Genomic DNA, 16180 nt, shown 5'->3' on the forward strand with positions numbered 1-16180 from the left:
TAACTTTTAGTTTTATTACAACACCAGTCCTGCAGAAAAGTATCAAGAGTGCCCAAGTCCTAATAACCACACTTTCTTCCTCTCAACAGTGGAAAACAGGAACCACTTCTCAGGCATATTCACACCCAGACTCAGCAGGAAGCCCTCAGCCATTTGGGAAAAGACCAAGCAACGCTATAGCCAAGAGGGGCCTTAGGGTTCCAGTAGAAGTCCGGCTTCAGGCCCCGAGTTCTAGCCCCAGCACTACATGTGCCAGACGAACATCTTTGTTTCTGTTTCATAAATAAATGTTTAGAAATGAATTAGACCAGGAGTCCGGTGGTAGCGCAGCAGGTTAAGTGCACGAGGCACAAAGTGCAAGGGCTGGCGTGAAGATCCCGGTTCGAGCCCCCGGCTCCCCACCTGCAGGGGAGTGGCTTCACAGCGGTGAAGCAGGTCTGCAGATGTCTGTCTTTCTCTCCCTTTCTCTCTGTCCTATCCAACAACAATGACATCAACAACAATAATAACTACAACAACAATAAGAAAAGGGGGGCAACAAAAAGGAAGTAAATAAATATTTTATAAAGTCTAAAATAAAGAAATAAATAAATTGGACCATGTGTGAAGAAAATATAGAAATAGGCTGGGCATATGGATCCACCTGCCAGCATCCATGTCCAGTGGAGAAGCAACTATAGAGGTCAGAACTCCCATCTTAGGCTCTCCATAAAGAATTTTGGTCCAGAATCCCAGAGGGATAAAGAATAGGAAATCTTCCAATGGAGGGTCTGGGACACAGAACTCTGGTGGTGTAAACTGTGAAATTGTACTCCTGTTACCTTGCAATCTTGTCAACCATTATTAAATCACTACTAAATTTGAAAACAATCATAGCATGTGTGCTGACATGGACTGAAGTGCTGCAGAGACTTATTTTGCTGTTCCTTCTTCCTTTTAAAAAATGTTTTAATCTTTATTTATTTGTGGCATAGAGACAGCAGAAATTGAAAGGGAAGGAGGAGATAGGAGGCAGAGAGACATGTGCACTCAACCAGAGGCGCCACCACTCGGCCCCTTCTGTTTCTTCTTTCCTAGAATTTCTTCAGAACATTAGCTCAAAACTTGCCCTCTGCACCTCATCCCCAAACCCACGGGGACCAAAGGTCTCTGAGGTCCAGAGCTCCCAGTGAAGCCTGTCTTCTGCCGCCTCTCACCGCGAGGACATCCAGTCCAGTGTCTGAGAGCATCCAGAGAGAGGAGAGACACAGGAGCCGGTGGGAGGCACGTGCTGGGTTCAGCTTCTCCCAAGATGCACTGAGGGGCACAGCTTCCTTCCTAGCAGGACCACAGTCCACCTGCAGGTCAGAGTCTCCTCGAGGGGCAGCATCACCAGCAAGGGGCTCGGTGCCTGTGGTCCTCCAGCCCTCAGGTGGGAGACAGATGCTGTTCTTTGAGGGTGGGGACAAGCAGAGAGTGTGTGTGTGTGTGTGTGTGTGAAAAATTTTTTTTCATTGTTAGTGATTTAATATTGATTTACAAAGTGCCAAGAGAACAGGGGGTACAAGTCTGCACTATTCCCACCAGCAGGGTTCTGAATCCCCAGTCCCTCCATTGTAAGCTGTGGCAGTTCTCCTGAAGCAGTAGATACGGGCTAACTATTACTTCTCCGTCTGCCTACATTCATATATATTTGCCACCCCACCCTCCCTTTGAGCCTGTGGTCCCACCTTCTCTTCCTTTCCGAGTCACACATACACCTACTACTACATCCCAATGACCCTCCCCATTCCCTCTTCTCTCTTTGGGTCTTGATGGAGTTGGAGTTCAGAGTTCTCTGCTCATCTGCCCCTATCATTTCTCCCGCACTGGGAGTATTGCGAGCATGGACCAAAGTTCTTTGTGGAGAGCAGCAGGTGGGAGCTCTGGCTTCTGTCATTGCTTCTCCACTGGACATGGGCGTTGGCAGGTGGGTCCACACCCCCAGCCTGTTTCTCTCTTTCCCTAGTGGGGCAGGGCTCTGGAGAAGGGAGGTTCCGGGACACATTGGTGTGTGTAAAACTTTCTTTAACAGAGAGCCCAAAGCATGCCAGGTACAGATTCCAATTACTGTAGAGGTGGTAAGTGCCTTTACCTTGTAGTTTTCTACATATTGCAATATTTTCTTAAATTATTATTTTATTGACTTATTATTATTTATTTCTTATTGCCTAGAGACAGAGAGAAATTGAGAAGAGAGTGGAGATAGAGAGGGAGAGAGACATATGCAGCTCTGCTTCGCCATTCGTGAAGCTTTCTCCCTGCAGTTGGGGACTGGGGGTTTGAACCTGGGTGCTTCGTCACTGTAATGTAAGCATTTAACCAGGTGTGCCACTCACTGCCTGGCTCTGATTTCTGCATATTATACACCCAGCTGTAAGACACTGACCAAAGGCATCATGGAGAGAATGCAGTCATCAAAGATGACTGATCAAAGATATCATGGAGAGACCCCTTCACTTATGCCAGACTTTGCAAGTCTTTACTTTAATATTTATTTTATTTATTTATTTATTCCCTTTTGTTGCCTTTGATGTTTCATTGTTGTAGTTGTTGTTGTTATTGATGTTGTTGTTGGATAGGACAGAAAGAAATGGAGAGAGGAGGGGAAGACAGAGAGGGGGAGAGAAAGACAGACACCTGCAGACCTGCTTCACCACCTGTGAAGCGACTCCCCTGCAGGTGGGGAGCCCGGGGCTCAAACCGGGATCCTTACGCCCATCCTTGAGCTTTGAGCCACGTGTGCTTACCCCGTTGCGCTACCGCCCGACTCCTGCAAGTCTTTACTTTAACTGGGGTTCTCCCATCCCAAAGAGGTCTTGCATGTGGTGAGCTCCCACTCTGAGGAATCCACTAACTCCAAGGAAGGAACAATTACTCCTACATTACAAACAGGCAAAGGAGGCTTAAATGGACAAACTTAACTGCAGCTACACTGCAGGAAAGTCAAATATATTGAGGGGGTACTCATGTCCTTTCTGTCCTTTGTCCCCACTCCTGGCACACGGCTTCTTTGCATGCAGTACTCAACACATAGTCTGTGACCGTGCAGTGTGGGAATTGCATGCAAGGACCCACATTCAGCTCGATTCCTGCACATGCCAATTTCAGTGAATACTCTGGCCTCCCTCCTTTAAAAATAAAAATGAGGGCTGGGGGTGGTGCACCTGGTTAAGTGCACAGGTTACCAAGTGCAAGGACCCTCGTTCAAGCCCTCAGTCCCTACCTGCGAGCGGAAAGGCTTCACAGATATGAAGCAAGACTGCAGGTGTCTCTCTTTATCTTTGCTTCTCTCTCTTTTTCCTTTCTTTCTTTATTATTGGATAGAGACAGAGAAATTGAGGGGGGTGAGGTAGAGAGAGAGATGTAGAGATACCTGCAGGCTGGCTTCACCAGTTGTGAAGCTTTCCCCGTGCATGTGAGGACCAGAGGCTTGAACGTGGGTCTTTGAACACAGTAAAGTGTGCATTTAACCAGGTTGCCACTGCCTAGCCCTTATCTTTCCCTCTGTATCTCCCTTTTTCCTCTTGGTTTCTCTCTATATATCCAGTAAAATAAAACAAGTAAATTAATTTAAAATTAAGCATAGTCAATTAAAATAACAACATTTTTTAATAAAAAATGACTACACATTTGTGGAATTAATCTCTATGAAGACTTATGCCAGTCAAGAGTCCAGTGTCTCCTGAGAAAACCTCTGGGCTCAAATTGAGACAATAGGATTCAAACTCTTCTGTGTAAGTGTAATGTAGGCAAGGACCAGCACACTCTGTCCCCTCTTCCTGCAATGGAGACTTGAATAATAAACCAAGTCATATGGTGGCTAAATGTAATCTTTAGGGAAACAGAGACAGTAAAAATTGGGCCCGAATTCCCTGAGAAGTCATCACAAGTTCTTATCCATCTTTGTCAAACCCAGCACACTTGCTGTCAGATATTTCAGGTATAACCAGTGTTTTTAAAATTTTTTTAAATATTTATTTATTTATTTATTCCCTTTTGTATATTTATATTTATACCCCTGTGATCTTACAATCTTGTTCATCATTATTAAATCACTATTACATTACAGAAGAAGCAGGAGGAGAGGGAGCAGCAGCAGCCCTGGCCAGCTGAGCTGAGTTGTGGTTATGGTTGGCTGAGCTCCCTTTGTTCTGCAGAATAACCCCCAGGTTTCCCATCCTCCCACAGACCCTGCTCTGTGTTCATGTCCAGCCTTTGCGAGTCTGTCTCTGGGCTTCATCATTCTCCCAACAGACACTCTCAGTAACGCCCTCCCCCGAGAGTTAATTTCTGAGTTCCTGTCCTCATGTAAGATTTCAGATGGACCAAGGTATTTCTGGATAACATGTTTTAAAAATCAAAATGAGGGGCATGGACCCAGGATCTTTATGGGGAGCGGAAGGTGAGAGGTCTGGCTTTTGTCATTGCTTCTTCATTGGACATGGGCGTTGACAGGTGGGTCCACACCCCCAGCCTGTTTCTGTCTTTCCCTAGTGGGGCGGGGCTCTGGGGAGGCGGGGTTCCGGGACACATGGGCGAGGTCGTCTGCCTGGGAGTCAGGATGGAATCATAGTGGCATTCTTAGTGCTTAAGTCAACTTTGTTGAGGAACCAGAAACTGCTTAAGAGGCTGGGGGTATGGGATCGATCTACCAACACCCATATCCAGCAGAGAAGCAATTACAGAAACAAGAACTCCCACTTTCTGCATCCCATAAAGAATTTTGGTTCATACTTCCAGGTGGGGAGAAATATTAGGGGAAAATGACCATAGGGCTCTGAACTCCAACTCCATCAGGACCCGGAGAGAGAAGGGGGGTCAAAGGGAGGGTCATTTGGATGTAATAATGGGTACATGTCTGACTTGGAAAGGAAGAGAAGATGAGACCACAGGAAAAAAAGAAATGGGGGCAAATATATACAAATATAGATGGATAATTGAAGAAATAATAGTTAATCCTTATCTGCAACTTTAAAAGCACTGCTGTACCTTACAGTGGAGAAATTGGGGATTCAGAACTCTGGTGGTGGGAATGGTATAGAATTGTACTCCTGTTATTGTGTGACTTTGTAAATCAGTATTAAATCACAAATTTAAAAAAAAAAAAAAAAGCCCAGTAAGTGTTGAGGAAAGGGCTTTTTAACAGAGGGAGTGACTCTGGGATCAAATCCAGCTTCATGAGGGACTTTTAGCACTATGGGCTGAAACACTCACTACCAGGCAGGACTAACCTTCAGTTGTTGGGTTTTTTGTTTGGTTTGGTTTTGGTTTTTTTTTTGTTTTTAATCAGGACTAATGAGAGGTCCTCTCACCAGGACTGATATGACTGGACTGTTGGCAAAATCTGAGTTTGATGAATACTAGCCATCTGTGGCTGCCTTTTTTTTTTTTTTGGTTTGTTTGTTTTTCAAAATTTAATCCTCAAAACAACCTTCTGAATACAGTGATATCTCCGCCCCTCCTCCCCCGCCCCCGCCCTTTTTTTTGCCTCCAGGGTTATTGCCGGGGCTCTGTACCAGCACTAGGAATCCACTACTCCTGAAAGCCATTTTTCCCCCCATTTTATTGGCTAGGACAGAGAGAAATTGAGACAGGAGGGGGAGATGGAGAGGGAGGGAGAAAGATCTGCAGACCTGCTTCACTACTTGTGAAACGTCCCCACTGTAGACGGGAAGCTGGGAGCCTCGACCCCAGGTCTTTGCAGGGGTCCTTGTGCTTAGGACTATGTGCACTTAACTCAGTGTGCCACTGCCCAGCACCCACCCCCAAGATGGTGATATCACCATTGCATTGATTTGCAAAAAGACTTAGAGAGAGTTAGAAATATCCAAGTGCCATCTCTGTGATGAAATATGCTTGGACTGGGCAGGTGTCTGATTCGAGAGCCTTTGCAAACGTGGTTGAGTTTTCAACCATGAATTCTCCCAGAGCTGCTCATTGGAGTGTAAGCTTCACTGAATGGTTGTGTGGATATGCTGGTGGACTCACAGATAGGCAGCACAGCCGTAAGTTCTGCAAAATCTTTGGCCGATTTTTCATGACTCCCCAGATCTATCTGTTACTGCACTGTATGTTCTCAGAGGCTAGCATATGAGGGAAACTCCGTCAGTGCTATCAAACAATCCAGTAAGTGATGCCTGCCAGACACAAGGACTGTCCCGTTGAGGCACCTGCCAGCTCACTGCTCCCCTGTACCAAGGACAGAAGACTTTTACCACCTGGTTATGAGATGTGGTGCATGGAAAGGGCACAGGAGGAAGTCTGACCCAGCTGTTCTTGGTCCTGGTTGTGTGGTCTTGAGCACACAAATTGGCCGAGCCCCACCCCTGCCTTTTGGCACAGAACCAAAACAATCTCTAGACCCATGGAAAGTGGCTGAAGTATATCAGACCTTCAAGAAGGTGTTTTGTGTGTACTGGATCTCATGTCTCCATTTACATGAACCATTTCTTCTGTGACCCTCAGCTTCCCAAACTGCCTCAGGGTGGAGAGAGCCCGTGGAAGGCCTTATCACACAGATCACACGGCAGACAACACCATCCTCCTTTTGCTGAGAAGGAGGTCCCTTTTGTGGGAGTGCCTTGCCTTTCATCCTACAAGAACACATTCATCCTAAGACAGTCTAACAGAATTCTAGAAACAGACTTTAGAGGGAGCCAGGTGCTGGCACACTTAGTTAAGTGCTCACATTACAGTGCACAAGTTCTCAGGTTCGAGCCCCTGATCCCTTCCTGCAGGAAGGAAACTTCACAAGCATAAAATAGCAGGTGTCTCTCTGTTTCACTCCCTTTCTATCTCCCCCTCCCCTCTTTATTTCTCTCTGTCTCTATCCAATAATGAATAGATAAAAGTAAAAAAAAAGTAGTTTTAAAAAGAAACAGACTTTACTTAAGAAAGAATATTTTAAAATCAAGAGTCTGACACTCTCATTTGAATCTGGGCTTATAAGATAATCATGCATGCATTCCTCTGAGAAAATAAAAAGAGAAACAGCCTACAAAGGTTTTTTTTTCAGAACTAGGATAAAAATATAAATTTTTACTAAACCATATGTGAGGCAAATGTAGTTCTCCCAACTGTAGATGGTTGGACTGTTGTTCAGAGGACAAAATCATGTGAGAAGACCAGCCTGAGGATAGACAGATGATGAGTCAATATTCAGAGTCGGACTCCCAAGGCTACAGCATCTCTCTGAAACAGAACACTTCCCACAGATTGGTTGGGGGCTTGTAGAGGCTTCAGGTTCTCATGCACTGAGAATAGAGTCCACTAGTTCTGCGGGCAGCAAAACACCAGCATTCTCTGTCCCCCTGCAGATGGAGAGGTCCCCGGAGGTGAGCAACACGACCAGGGTCCAGGCCTTCATCCTGCTGGGCTTGTCCACCAGGCCAGACCTCAGGGGCGTCCTGTTTGTGGTCTTCCTGACGCTCTACCTGCTGACCCTGCTGGAGAACTCGCTCATCATCTACCTCGTCTGCTCCCACAGCGAGCTCCACAAGCCCATGTACTTCTTCCTGGGCAACCTCAGCTGCTTGGAGATGTGCTACGTGTCCGTGACGATGCCCAGCCTGCTCGTGGGGCTGTGGGCTGGGCCCTTCCACGTGCCCTTCACCGCCTGCATGACCCAGCTCTTCTTCTTCATCATTCTCATCTGCACGGAGTGCACGCTGCTGGCCTCCATGGCCTATGACCGCTACGTGGCCATCTGCCGCCCACTGCACTACCCACTGCTCATGAGGCCGCGCGTCTGCCTGGGCCTGGCCCTGACCTCCTGGCTCGGGGCGCTGGTGGTATCAGTGGCCAAGACCACCTGCATCGCCAGCTTGTCCTACTGTGGCCCCAACGTCCTCAACCAGTTCTTCTGTGATGTGTCACCTCTGCTCAACCTGTCCTGCACCCACGTGGCCCTGACCGAGCTGGTGGACTTCATCTCCGCCATCGTCATCTTCTGTGGGACTCTGCTGGTGGCCCTGGGCTCCTACGTGGCCATCGGGAGGGCCGTGCTGCACATGCCCTCGGCCGCCGCCCGGCGCAAGGCCTTCTCCACCTGCGCCTCCCACCTGCTGGTGGTGGGCATCTTCTACTCGGCCGCCCTCTTCATCTACTGCCGCCCCAGCCGCATCAAGTCCATGGACCTCAACAAGGTGATATCGGTCATCTACACGGTGGCCACGCCCTTGTGCAACCCCGTCATCTACTGTCTGCGCAACAAGGAGGTGCACGCGGCCCTGAGGAAGTCTCTCCCCTGGCCTTGAGTCTGGGCTTCATGGTGGATCTCATCCAATATGGCTTCATCTCCTGGTTCAAATCTATCATGGCCTCTAGACCATTAAGTCATAGTGAAATGCAAATAATTACATGGAGGAATGTATTTTCTCTTCTCTTTCTTCCTTTGTTCCTTTCTTCTTTTATGTCTTTTTCCCTCTCTTTTGCTCTATCTTTCTGCCTCCAGCGTTATTGCTGGGGCTCAGTGCCAGCACGATTAATCCTCAGCTCCTGGCAGCCATTTTCCCTTTTGTATTGGATAAGACAGAGAGAAATTGAGAGGGGAGGGGAAGATAAAGAGGGAGAGAGAAAGACAGGCACCTGCAGGCCTGCTCCACTGCTTATGAAATGTCCCCCCTGCAGGCGGGGAGCTGGGGCCTCGGACCCGGATACTCGCACTGGTCCTTGTGCTTAGTACTAAGTGTGCTTAATCAGGTGTACCACTTCCCAGTCCCCTTTTCCTTCTAGTACGCAATTCTAATCAATAACAAAATCTTAGTCACCCGAGAGCATGTTCAGCACATCTCTGAGAGCGGTAGCCACCAAAGGTTTGTGGTGAACTATGGGAACTCACATGACACCTTTAGGAATCCAGTGACCTCATCACTTTGCCTTTGGGTTGAAGATATTGACCAGGTGTGTGTGTGTGTGTGTGTGTGTGTGTGTGTGTGTGTGTGTCCTGCCTCTGCAGATTGTATGTTCAGTATGTACAGTCTTTCATTAAAAGAGGGGAAAGAGCTCAGAGGCCATCCACTGGATAGACTAAATATATTGCATTGATTTGGTGATGAACTCTGAGCTATGAAAGTTGTAGATTTCTAGAGGCCCGTGTGGTGGCCCACCTGGTTGAGCTCACATGTTACAGTGCACAAGGACCCAGGTTCAAACCCCCACTCTCCAACTGTAGGGGGAAAGCTTTGCAAGTGGTGGAGCGGGGCTGCAGGGGTCTGTCTCTCCTCCTCTCTATCTCCCTCTTCCCTCTCGATTTCTGACAGCATCTATCCAATCAATAAATAAAGTTCATAAAAAATGTTTTTTTAAAAAAGTAAACAAAGAAAGTTGTAGATATCTTTTGGGTTGATGTGGGAATTTCGGTTAAGATTCCTTCTGGGTGGGAGTAGGGCTGTAGCGCAGCGGGTTAAGCGCAGGTGGCGCTAAGCTCAAGGACCGGCGTCAGGATTCCGGTTCTAGCCCCCGGCTCCCCACCTGCAGGCAGGTCCCTTCACAGGCGGTGAAGCAGGTCTGCAGGTGTCTGTCTTTCTCTCCCCCTCTCTGTCTTCCCCTCCTCTCTCCATTTCTCTCTGTCCTATCCAACAACAATGACATCAATAATAACTACAACAATAAAACAACAAGGGCAACAAAAGGGAATAAATAAATAAAATAAATATTAAAAAAAAAGATTCCTTCTGGGTTCAGACACCAGCACTGGCTGTTCCTTGACTATGCTTTGTGTAACGTTCATATTTCGGGATGCAGGAAGGTAGCAAGAGCACATTGGACAGTAACTGCCCAAGTCAGTTCTGTCCTTCTCCCTTCCCTTCCTTAGCAGATGTCAGGAGCCATTTGTCACTCAGTCCCAGCATTGGGGCTCAGCACAGGACCTGGCACATGGGCAGAAGCCGCCAGCTAGTGCCTGTTGGCCTGAGAGAGCTGGCTGAGAGGCGGGCCTCCCTGGCTCTGTCCCTGTAGTTCCTTTCCACAGCATCAGTCACAAACTCCTCTCCCCCTTGTCTCCAAGTCCACAGAGGCCAAGGGAGGTCTCTGAGGTCCAGAGCTCCTGCTTAAGCCTTCCCACTGCCTGTCACCATGCAGACAGCCAGTCCAGCATCTCAGGGCACCCAGAAAGAAGCGAGACAGCGGAGGGGAGGCAGGGCTGTGTGCTGTGCTCAACACCAGGAACAGCTTCTACCGGGATGCACTGAGGGGCACAGCTTTCTTCCCTGGAAAGGACCACAGTCCACCTGAACGTCAGAGCCTCCTCCAGGGGCAGAGTCACCAGCAAGGGGCTCCGTGCCTGTGGTCCTCCAGCCCTCAGGTGGGAGACAGATGCTGTTCTTTGTGGGGAGAGAAAGAGAGAGAGGGGACTGTTGGGGATCACCCACCCAAGCCTTGACAAGAACTGACTCCGTGTAGGTTAGAGACATAAACTATTTATCCCTCCATAGCAATAACTGAATCACTGTGCCCTGTGTTAGCTCAAAAGACAGCAGCATATCTTTTTCTTTTTCAATTTTCTTCGTGGTTTGATATTTATTTACAAAACTATGAGATGACAGGGGTCTAATTCCACACTGTTCCCACTACCAGCGTCCAGTGTCCCCATCCTCTCCACTGGAAACTGCAGTGATTCTCCCATGGTCACAGATATGGGTTAGACTATTATTTCTCTAACTACTTATCTATATTTATACACACTTGCCCATTTTCACTTTTTTAACTTTATTTATTTTTTTATTTGCTAGAACAGAGAGAACTTGAGAGGGGGAGGTAGAGAGGGAGAGAGACGGAGAGATACCTGCAGCACTGTTTCACCATTTGTGAAGATTTCCCCCTGCAGGTGGGAACCGGGGGCTTGAACCCAGGTCCTTGTGTCTGGTAATATGTGCCCTTAGTCAGGCGCTCCACCACCTGGCCCCTTACCCTTTTATGGTCCTGCCTTCTCTTTCTTCTAAGTCACACCTACTATTACTACTTTCAAATGTCCTTCTTTTGTTCCCCTCTTCTCTCTCTGGGTCGTGACGGAGTTGGAGTTCAGAGCCCTCTAGCCATCTTCCCCTAACATTTCATTGCACCTTCCCCCTGGGAGTATGGACCCAAATTCTTTATGAGGTGCAGAAGGTGAGAGTTCAGTTTTTATCTGTCCCCAGTGGGGTAAGTGGCAGAGGTCTGTTTTGAACAGAAAGCCGCCATTCACTGGGTGACTGACTCATATTGCTCATGTCTGTCCAGACATCCAAGACCCTGAGCTAATGCTTCTTCTTCTAGCGTTTGCCCTTCTTCCGTAGCCAGTCAACAGCGTCAGGTTGAGCCTGATGTAAAGTTTCGAGACCTCCTTTGAATCTGGAGATACTACACCACAGATCTGCTAGAATCGCCTTCCTTATAGAGAACAGACTCATTCTTTTTGTTGTTGCTTGTCTTGTTTAATATATATATACATATATTTCCTCCAGAGTTATCACTGGGGCTCAGTGCCAACACAATGAATCCACTGCTCTGGTGGCCATTTTTTTCCCATGGTATTGGGTAGGACAGAGAGAAACTGAGAGGGGAGAAAAAGACAGAGAGGAAGAGAGAAAGACAGACACCAGTAAACCTGCTTCACAAGCAAAGAAGCTGGGCTGCGGGTTGTCCGTCTCCTCTCCTCTCTCTCTCTTCCCCTCCCCTCTCAATTCTGTCTGTCTTTACTCAATAATTCATAAATAATGAGATTTTAAAATATTTTAAAAAGCAAGATTGTGAGATAAATAACAGGGGTAAAATTCCACACAGTTACCACCAGAGTTCCATGTCCCATCCCCTCCATAGGAAGCTTCCCTACTCTTTATTCCTCTGGGAATATGGACCAACATTTTTTTTTTTTCTTTATCAAGGGGGATTAATGGTTTACAGTCAACAGTAAAATACAGTCGTTTGTACATGTGTAACATTTCTCAGTTTTCCACATAACAATTAAACCCCCTCTAGGTCCTCCTCTGCCATCATGTTCCTGAAGCCTCACCCCAGAGGCCTTTCCTTTGGTGCAATACACCAAACCCGGTCCAAGTTCTGCTTTGTGTTTTCTTATTTTTCAACTTCTTTTTTATTATTAGTGATTTGATAATGGTTGACAAGATTGTGGGATAAAAGGGGTACAATTCACACTGTTCCCACCACCACAGTTCTGTGTCCCATCCTCTCCATTGGAAGCAACTCTATTCTTTATCCCTCTGGGAGTATGGGCCAAAATTCTTTATGGGGAGCAGAAGGTGGGATTTCTGGCTCCTGTAATTGCTTCTCCACTAGACATGGGTGTTGACAGGTGGATCCATACCCCCCAGCCTGTTTCTTTCTTTCCCTAATGGGGCAGGGCTCTGGGTAGGTTCCAAGACACATTGTTGAGGTCATCTGCCCAGGAAGTCAGGATGGTGTCATGACACTGGTATTTTTCATTTGCTTAGTGAAGGTGACTTCCTGCAGTCACTCAGATGCTCACTGGAGTCTCACTCTCTTTGATGTCCAGCACAGTTTCCCCTCCACAAGGGACTGTGGGGATCTCTCTTTCCCCATTGGTGGGCACCTCTCTCTGTCTTGCCTGTTGTGAACGATGTTCATGTGAACTATGGATTTGGGGGGGTAGATACCCATCGTGGGTTTACCTTGGCACTGGGCACCCTATAGAAACATAAGGCAGACATAGGCATCAGTGCTTGCTGCCCCATCAGACAAGCCCCAACCACTCTCTGCATCCACATAACACAATGAGTGGTCCTCATGGTCAAGGTGTGTGTGTGTGTGTGTGTGTGTGTGTGTGTGTGTGTGTGTGCGCGCTGATGGCTTTGTTTTTACCCAAATGAAGCTTATATGCAAGGCACTGTGCTAGGATCTGGAACTAATGGCAGACTAGGTCTCCCACAATCTTTTTTTTTATTAATCCTTTCTTTTTGTAATTGATAGGACATACAGAAATTGAGAGAAGAGGAGATAGAGAGAGACAGAGACACACTTGCAACACTGCTTCACTGCTCAAGAACCTTCCCACTGCAAGTGGGGACCAGGAGTTTGAATCCAGTTCCCTGTAGATGGCAACACGTGAGCTCGACCAGGTGCACCACCACCTGAACCCCCTTCCACAATCTCGATGTGCTAGACTAGCACCAGAGGGCCCTGGGATGACATGGCCCTCAGATGCTCACTGGAGTCTCACTCTCTTTGATGTCCAGCACAGTTTTTCCTCCACCAGAGGCTGTGGGGATCTCTCTTTCTCCATTGGGGGGCACCCCTCTCTGTCTTGCACACCATGAGCTATTGAGCAGTCCTTAGAAGGGGCTGGACTGATAAGAAATTTGGTCCAAGATCTATTACTCATTAAAATTGAGGTTAAAAAATCTAGAAATCTGCTCTTTGTGTCTCCAGCACTCATATAGCTACTTATATGTGAGGGTATCCAGAGTCCACAAAGCTCTGTTTGACATGGGTTGCTTCAAAAAGGAGGGTGGGAAGGACAGTGTTAGAAATTGGAGTTAAAATGCTTTTGGCTCTTATAAATAATACTAGAGAGAACAATGGGGTGGACTCTCCCTCAGAGGCTATAGTTAAGGCCATGGCCCCACAAGTGGAAGGGATAAATCCTATGGTGGATTTATTTCTAATTTAAAAGTTTAAGGCCCCTGCATACAATTTTCCAAAGTGATTACACCAATTACATTCCCATTAACAATGCACCAATGTTCCTTCTTGCTATGTTTTTTTTTTGTTTTCATGTCTTTCTTTCTTTTTTTTCTTTTTGCATGGACCTGATCTTTTTTCTTGGTAGTTACCATGAAACTTCCTGAAAACATCATAAAGATAAAACTGTTTTGAACTGATAAAACTCACACAGAGACACTCTACATGCTGTCTTCTGCCTTTTCATCTGCCTACTTTTGGTTGTCCCTCTCTCTCATGAGAAGCCAGTTTTTCCACCTATTCTCAGCTGGACTCTACTCTCTCAGAGCTGAGCATACAGAGGCAAGTTCAGTAAGCACCACTGAGTAGATTCCGTGAACAATGTTGCAGGTATCGCTGAATTTCCCGGCTCAGTAGTGAGAACCTTGAGGGTTGGGATCAGCACAGATGGAAATCTGACCCAGCTGTATTCACTTCTAGCAATGTTGCCTTGAGCAAGCAAACTGAGAGTCAAAGTCCTAACCCCTCCTTGTGGCACAGAACTAAAGTCCTGCCTGGGCTTATGGAAAGATACTGAGGCCTGGGAGTACAGGGGACTCAAGGAATCATGCAAGTGTTCATGATTAGATTGTGAACCCCAGTTTCTATCAAATATTTCCCCTCTGAGTCTCCAAGTCCTTGATTTTTAACATGAGATTCTTTTTCTTATATTATATTTTATTAATTGGATAGAGACAGCCAGAAATGAAGAAGGAAGAGAGAGGTAGAAAGGAAGAGAGAGAGAGAGACACCTGCAGCACTGCTTCACTACTCATGAAGTTTTCCTCCTGCAGGTGAGGACCAGGGGTCCTTGTGCATTGTAACATGTACGCTCAACCAGGAGTACCACCACCACATTCTAAAAATGTTCTTTTAGTGCTGGAGAGATAGCACAATGGTTATGCAAAAAGCTTTTCTTGCCTAAGTCACCAAAGTGCCTAGATTCAATCCCTAGCACCAACATAAACCAGAGTGCTAAAAGGGTATTTTTAGAAGAAAAATAAAAGAAGTAGATCACCTTAATTGAATCTAGATACATAGTATAACAAGCATTCTCTGTCCCCCTGCAGATGGAGACCTCCCCAGAGGTGAGCAACACGACCAGGGTCCAGGCCTTCATCCTGCTGGGCTTGTCCACCAGGCCAGACCTCAGGGGCGTCCTGTTTGTGGTCTTCCTGATGCTCTACCTGCTCACCCTGCTGGAGAACTCGCTCATCATCTACCTCGTCTGCTCCCACAGCGAGCTCCACAAGCCCATGTACTTCTTCCTGGGCAACCTCAGCTGCTTGGAGATGAGCTACGTGTCCGTGACCATGCCCAGCCTGCTCGTGGGGCTGTGGGCTGGGCCCTTCCACGTGCCCTTCACCGCCTGCATGACCCAGCTCTTCTTCTTCATTTCCCTCATCTGCACGGAGTGCACACTGCTGGCCTCCATGGCCTATGACCGCTACGTGGCCATCTGCCGCCCACTGCACTACCCACTGCTCATGAGGCCGCGCGTCTGCCTGGGCCTGGCCCTGGCTTCTTGGCTCGGGGGCCTGCTGGTCTCAGCAATTAAGACCACCTGCATTGCCACCCTGACCTACTGTGGCCCCAACGTTCTCAACCAGTTCTTCTGTGACGTATCGCCTCTGCTCAACCTGTCCTGCACCCACGTGGCCCTGACCGAGCTGGTGGACTTCATCTCCGCCATCGTCATCTTCTGTGGGACTCTGCTGGTGGCCCTGGGCTCCTACGTGGCCATTGGGAGAGCCGTGCTGCGCATGCCCTCGGCCGCCGCCCGGCGCAAGGCCTTTTCCACCTGCGTCTCCCACCTGCTGGTGGTGGGCATCTTCTACTCGGCCGCCCTCTTCATCTACTGCCGCCCCAGCCGCATCAAGTCCATGGACCTCAACAAGGTGATATCGGTCATCTACACAGTGGCCACGCCCTTGTGCAACCCCGTCATCTACTGTCTGCGCAACAAGGAGGTGCACGCGGCCCTGAGGAAGTCTCTCCCCTGGCCTTGAGTCTCAGCATAGAAAGCAAGGCCCTTCTTGTCCCAATGCCATGCACACAGAGACACAGACATCATAAACAGTGGAAGCAACTAAACACTGGAAAGTGTATTTCCTGCCCACTAGACACAAGTTCCTTTCTGTCTCCAATGGACTAGAGAGTGAGGTCTTTGAGGAAGTGGGTCTCCCACCATGATGGAAATGAACAGGGACTTCACTCCAGCAGAGACCAAGAAAAGCAATGTCTGCAGCCCCATGATTTTATTCCTGGGTCTCTTGGACGCTTCTCAGATGAGTCTACTTGTCCCCACATGTAGAAGAATAAGACATGGGGGACAGGGTGGTGGCACTCCTGGTTAAGCACACATAGTACCAAGTGCAAGGACCCACACAAGGAACTGGGTTTGAGCTCCCAGGAGGATGCTTCACAGGTTGTGAGCAAATCTGTAGGTGTCTCTTTCTCTCTCTCTATCTTCCTCTCTCCTTTT

At 47.7% G+C, this 16180-nt stretch overlaps 2 protein-coding genes across 2 annotated transcripts; both read left to right on the forward strand.

Moving 5' to 3' along the window:
• The first annotated feature begins 7337 nt into the window (after positions 1-7337).
• Positions 7338-8276, forward strand: LOC103127278 (olfactory receptor 6Z7-like). Its single transcript, XM_007538173.2, has one exon. The coding sequence runs from the start codon at positions 7338-7340 to the stop codon at positions 8274-8276; it is 939 nt and encodes a 312-aa protein (XP_007538235.2).
• Positions 8277-14765: 6489 nt separating this feature from the next.
• LOC103127277 (olfactory receptor 6Z7-like) lies at positions 14766-15704 on the forward strand. Its single transcript, XM_007538172.2, has one exon. The coding sequence runs from the start codon at positions 14766-14768 to the stop codon at positions 15702-15704; it is 939 nt and encodes a 312-aa protein (XP_007538234.2).
• The last annotated feature ends 476 nt before the right edge of the window (positions 15705-16180 follow it).

This window comes from Erinaceus europaeus, unplaced genomic scaffold, assembly GCF_950295315.1.
Source record: "Erinaceus europaeus unplaced genomic scaffold, mEriEur2.1 scaffold_748, whole genome shotgun sequence".
Classification (NCBI taxonomy): Eukaryota; Metazoa; Chordata; class Mammalia; order Eulipotyphla; family Erinaceidae; genus Erinaceus; species Erinaceus europaeus.